At 31.6% G+C, this 6,578-nt stretch overlaps 1 protein-coding gene across 1 annotated transcript; it reads left to right on the top strand.

Moving 5' to 3' along the window:
- The first annotated feature begins 237 nt into the window (after positions 1-237).
- Positions 238-1,806, top strand: LOC113870073 (alkane hydroxylase MAH1-like). Its single transcript, XM_027506672.1, has one exon. The coding sequence runs from the start codon at positions 238-240 to the stop codon at positions 1,804-1,806; it is 1,569 nt and encodes a 522-aa protein (XP_027362473.1).
- Positions 1,807-6,578: the final 4,772 nt, after the last annotated feature.

Genomic DNA, 6,578 nt, shown 5'->3' with positions numbered 1-6,578 from the left:
TGTATCTGTGTTTATTACCACTCATAAATGTTTATTACTATTTTGGAGTGACTTTTGATTAAAATATCTTTCTCTCTCTCATTTAATCATTTCAATAATTGGAGTATTTTTTATAAAAAATTAAATTGAACACAATTTACACGTTGGTGTGACAATAAATCATTGTGTGATCGTTACCAAACCTGTCTTCAGTGTTGAATGCATATTGAACATATAAATATCAGCATAAAATCCTCCATGTTTACTCAATTTGAAACTTTCCCAGTTCAATCTACAACAGCCATGCTTGTGTATATTGGACTATTTGTATCCATTGTCTTCTTCATATTCTTCTGGAGTAGTAGACGCAATGGAAATAAAACTTTACAAAAATGGCCAATCATTGGCATGCTACCTGCTATTCTGCAAAATCTGTCCAATATCCATGATTATACAACCTTAGCTTTGAAACAATATGGAGGCACTGCACTGTTTGAAGGACCCTGGTTCTCAAACTCCTCCTTCATCATCACCAGTGATCCCATGAACGTTCACCACATCACAAGCAAGAATTTTGGCAACTATGGAAAAGGATCCAATTTCAATGAGATTTTCGAAATTTTTGGAGGTGGGATTTTCAATGCTGATTTCCATGCATGGAAACAAGAGAGGACAATACTCCATTCGTTGCTTAGAAGGAAAAGCTTTGAGATCTTCCTTCAACAAACCATTCAGAAGAAGCTGGAAAATTGCCTAATACCATTTCTGGAACATGCATCCAAAGCTAGAACTGAGTTGGACTTGCAAGATGCCTTTCAGAGGTTCACCTTTGACACCACCTGCTCCATTGTGTTTGGATTTGATCCTAATTGCCTCCCAAAAAGTTTCTCTGAGCTCTCTCACTTTGCTTATGAGAAAGCCTTAATTGTGATGGAGGATGTAGTATTCTACAGGCACATCATTCCAAGGTGGTTATGGAAGCTGCAAGAATGGCTCCAAATAGGTCCAGAGAAGAAGTTCAAGGAAGCCAAGGAAAATTTTGAGAAATTCTTGCATGAATGTATTGCATCTAAACTTGAAGAGAAAAGAAGATGCAACAGCACCAAAGAAGTGGATGAATCTCAATATGGCCTGCTAAGAGGGATACTGGAGGAAAGAGCTGAAAAGGGTCAAGTAATGGATGACAAGTATATTAGAGACACTGCATTTGGTCTTGTTGCTGCTGGAAGTGGCACTGTTAGTGCAGGTCTCAGTTGGTTCTTTTGGCTTGTTTCAACTCACCCACATGTGGAAGCAAAACTTCTTCAAGAGATCAGAGATAACTGTCTAAGCCAAGAAGGAAATTGGGTTGTTCCAAATGTGGAAAAGTTTGGTAAGCTAGTTTATCTTCATGGAGCTGTATGTGAAACCTTGAGGCTTTTTCCTTCTTTGCCATTTGACCACAAGTGTGCAATTAAATCTGACATACTCCCCAGTGGAGATCATGTTAGTCCCAATACAGTGATATTGTACTCTTTGTACGCAATGGGAAGGATGGAACAAATATGGGGTGATGACTACTTGGAATTTAAGCCTGAGAGATGGATATCAGAAAGAGGAGACGTTGTACACATACCATCTTACAAGTTCATAGCCTTCAATGCTGGACCTAGAAGTTGTTTGGGTAAAGACATTACCCTTATTGAAATGAAGATGGTTGCAGCTACTATACTATGGAAGTTTCACATGCAGGTGGTGGATGGTCATCCTATTGCCCCAAGGCTTTCTGTTGTACTTAGCATGGAACATGGCTTGAAGGTCAAAGTTACTGAAAGATGCATTTCATAGAAGCATTGATATCCCTCTACAAAGTTCCAAATGATCAATTGTGAATGTTTTCTCTCTTATAATTTATTTGTGTTAGTTAAATAATGCTGTGGTTGTCTAAGCACTCTAGTAGAAAAACAAAAAAACGGAAGGCATGTAGGTTGTCTTTTTAAGTCTAGATCATATAGCAAAGTTGTTGCTATTTCTAGTTTAATTTAGTTGTGATTGTTGCGTTATTTATCTTTTTAATTTAATTGTATATCGTTACAATCTTGTGTTAGTTGATCTTATGCCTTGGTAGTAGAGCGGTAATTAGCTTATTGATTTCAATAAATTAATGAAAATGTTTTTTTTTTTTTTTTTTGCAACTTCCATGCTTGTCTTTCTTGAGTTAAGAAAAAAGTCTTTATTTTGAAGCTGATAAAAATAATGTTTTTTTTACTAACGCTTGCGTGAAAAATATATTACGTTAATCCTTTTAAATAATTTTTTTTAACTTTATCTTTATTTTTTATAAATTATTATTTTTAGTTCTTCTAACTAACATGGTACAACTAAAAGTTAGCACTTAACAGTATTTTAATGGAATAATAAGAACTAAAAATAAAATTTTATAAAAAAATAAGAACTAAATTAAAAAAATTCGTTTGAAAAAATTAAAATAAAAAATTTATTAAATTGTGAGGACTAAAAACCTACTTAAACTATAGGTTTTACTCCGTAATGGACATAAAGATAGCTATGGATTGGGGTGTTCCACATCTACTAAAGTGGTGTGAGTCTCACCTCCATTTTGAAAATTCATTTCAAGGAAAACCTAATTATTTTTTGTTGTTATCCATGTTGTTTTTATTCTACTTTGATCTTTCTTTTTATCTACTATCTACCTCCTCCTATCAAATGAATAAGGACTTCCCATTAACAAAAGAGCCCAATTTGACCCATGATTGATTCAGCTCATACAACACAATTAGCCTTTGTACATATACATTATAGAAACAAAATGTACACAACTGATAACTTTTCTTGGTAGTTTTTAGAACCTTAATGAGCTATAAATAGAGGTATTTTTATTCTCTGTACTTTTTCGTTCTTAATTTTAGGTCACATTATTTATTCTTATCCTTAGGACACAACTTTATATATATATATATATATGTTGTATTCATATTTTTAGCAATACACAATAGAATCATTCCTTCCATTATTGTTTCAAAGCTTTCTTTGCTATTGTCCTATTTAATTGGCATTTGCTATGCTAAACATGGATATACTTCTAGCCGTCCTCACTACCCAGGACGCCCGAGGTTCCATAACCATGACTCTCACTCTTCTGTCAACAATGCTGCACAAGAGGAGACATCAGAAGCATCTCACACTTCGAAGGAAGGTTCTTTTGGACTAATTTTTTCTTTGACCCTAGTCTAATATGAGCGTTTATTGGATCTGATTCAATAGCAGCCTAATTTTGATGGTGTGATTAAGTTCACTCTCAACTTGTTAGTGCCAATTTCTCCTAAGTCCTTCAAAAAGGCCTGAATCAATTTTATGACTCCATGAGTATTCATTTTGCTTTTTGCACCACCACTCACAACACACTTGCATACAATTCTCACACTCTTTGTAACATCCTTACTATAATTTGAATAATTTCTTGATAAGTCTATATTTAGACCCATTTTTATAGCCTATATATTTATGTTTGACCTTTATTTTATTTGAGTTTTGCACTAATTGATATACTAATTTTGCAGTTTAGCATAAGAAGGCCACTGTTAGGTTTAAAGCATGTTTTCGGCCAAATTGGTTGCAGAATAGAGTTTCGCAGTAGTCAGCATACCCTGACCTTAGAAGCAAGTACAAGAGTGCTTCGAGCCCATGCATGATCATGCTTATGGCCTTGCATGACTATGCTTTTGGCCTTGCGTCATCTGCGGCAAACTCAATTAATGAAGAGCTTTTAGGATTTTTAAACTCTATTATAAAGGGACCTCATGTATCCTATTATATATAGAGTCCTTGCTGTGTAATACACCTCTCATCTCTCTACCCTACTCTCAACCCTTTGGCACACTATTAGCAGGACTTGAAGTTTTGAGCAATCGTACTTGAAGATTGGGAACTCATCTCATCTCTAATTTACTATTTCTCTTGATTATGACTTTATTTATGAACATTTTGATTCTTTTCTTTAGCATGAATAACTAAGTCCATAGCTAGGGAGATGATAATTCTTATTTATGAATTTATAGGATTTTGAAGTTTGAATCTATGTTTGATTTTCGTCTGTGATTAATATTTATTCGATTGCGCATAATTGTATAACCCTAATTAATTATATCATTAGACAATCGTATCTCGATTAGTTAATAGATCTATATGATAGAATGAGACAAAGGATTAGGTGAATCAAACCAATATTTCTCTTTTAATCGTTATTAAATTAATAAGTTCATAGGTGTTTTATACTTTCTTGAATTGATATCTTGCATGACCATTGTAGATGTTAGTTTAGAGAAAAAAAATGTTAATATTCCATGATTATTGAGTATTGATAGTATTTGTATGAATGATTGATAATCACAAGGAAATCAAACTTAGAATTAAACAGAAAAAAAACATAAAGGATTGAATGAGAAAACCTATATGCCCTAGGTTTCTCTCCTATAAGTTCAACCAAGACGTGTACTGTGTTGCTTTTATTCCTAATTTGTTTTATAATTGAATTCTTATTTTTATTTAATTTTGCATTCTTTAGGCTCAAACAATTAAATTAAGAAATTCTGAATAATTGGGACCATTGGGACTATAATTTTGGGAACTTATTTTAGAATCCTATATCACTTTCCAATGTGTATACTTGCCCCCTGAACATTTTCTTTAATAATATATATAATATTTTGAATAAAACTTAATTGAATTCATAAAAAGATTTGGATAATTTTGAAAAGTTGTACGGAGAAATATAAACTAATACAATCGAAAAATTTTAGAAAACTTCATTGGCATAACATCTGATTCATGATCAAATTAAAATACATTTCATAACTTAAATTTATAGTTAGAAATGAAGACCAAAATTTTATGTTATATATATGTGATTCAAATTTATAATATAAATAAAATTATTTTACTATAAATTAAATTTTCTAACTAGAGCTCGATATAATTTAAAATTTAAAGCAATTGAATACCAAGTATTACATATGCATCTTAATCATTGATAGACGATGCCAAATCGCTATCAAAACAACTAAATTTTCTAAAGATTTTGTAGTGTAGAGCCAAACCTAGGTCGATTCACGAAGACACATTCTTAGTCAATTTCAATTTTAGGTTTTCTTTTTAAAAAATACAAATAGGATTTTTGGGGTTTCAAAAATTGCAAATTAATAGAATTGGATTATGAACAAAATAAAATTGTAGAAAACCAAATGTATGTAACTTCGGCTATCACAGTATCTAAAAATTTAAATCTGTGTTTGAACAATCACCCAATTCAATTATTAATTTAATTGAATAATATAATTGAACAGAGTTACGAATTAAATAAAATAATCATTTAACCTAATTGACATTAATTTTCAAATCAGAATATCAATCGAGTCCTAATTTGAATTCTAACAACAGAAAAGTTAACACAATTTTGAGATTAAAGAGAAAAAGAGAACAAACTTGAAGTAATTTAGCGTATAACTCAAGTCAAAATTACAGCATTTGGATTATGCGAATTGAATGAGAGATTTAACCTTCCATCAAAGCACTTAAACCATGCAAGAATGAGAAAAAAATGAGAGAGTTCGAGAGAAAGTAAAAACAATTATTCTTATTTTGGTCAAGTCTCAAAATCTCAAAGTGTTTAATTACCTCCCCTAAATCAGAATCTTATTAGTCTATTTATAAGCTCTGATTAAGGTAAACTAAATGGCCAAAATTCGGGCCTTAATTATAACTACAAGCCCAAATACAATTATCTAATAACAAGGGGTCCAAATGCAATCTCGCAACAATATCAGCAAATCTGTCTCAACTTAAAAAATTGAAATCAACTCTAAATTCAGCGATCTATATATGCATTTTGAAGCCCTGGATGTGTAGAATCTAATGCAACTAAAATCAGCCAAAAATAATATCTGTAAAAAAATTTATGGCCAAAAGAGTAATCAGAGGTCATAATTACCAAAAAATATGAATTTAAAGTATTTATTTGTAATATGCCCAATTTATTCTAATGAGTAGAAAATGGTAAAAACTCTAAAAAAAAGTATATTAAAAGTATTTATAAATCAAAATAAAACTATAAATATAAACTTAAAATATGTCACATCAAATTCTCCTACACTTAAGACTTTGCCCTCCAGGACAAATCACAAAATCAAATCATAGGGAACCTAAAACAAATTAAGGTATGCAAAATTTCTATCAAGTTCAAATATCATGGCTAAAATGGAAATCAATTCTCACACTCCAAATTTACAAATGAACTCATCAAACCAAGTGAATGAACCATAAAAGATAGAATCCTCACATGACATATTCTCAATCACTCAAGTGTATAAGATAAAGTGTATCACTCAAAATGCACAACATGAAGCATGATTAACCATAAGATTGCCCATTGCCCCTCTAGAATTTACACACACAAAAATCAAGAGGACTTTGCTAGGTTATAAAGGGACATGATGAAGGTGAAAAAATTACAAAGGTAATCAAGTTAAAACCAAAGAGGATATAAGAACAATGGGGAATGAATCCAAAAAAAGTAAGCATGAAAGTAAATCCCCTAAACAAAG

This window comes from Abrus precatorius, unplaced genomic scaffold (genome assembly GCF_003935025.1).
Source record: "Abrus precatorius isolate BTA unplaced genomic scaffold, Abrus_2018 Scaffold6, whole genome shotgun sequence".
In the NCBI taxonomy this organism is placed as follows: domain Eukaryota; kingdom Viridiplantae; phylum Streptophyta; class Magnoliopsida; order Fabales; family Fabaceae; genus Abrus; species Abrus precatorius.
Note: the sequence above shows the minus strand (reverse complement) of the source record. Positions and strands in the feature narration are given on the sequence as shown.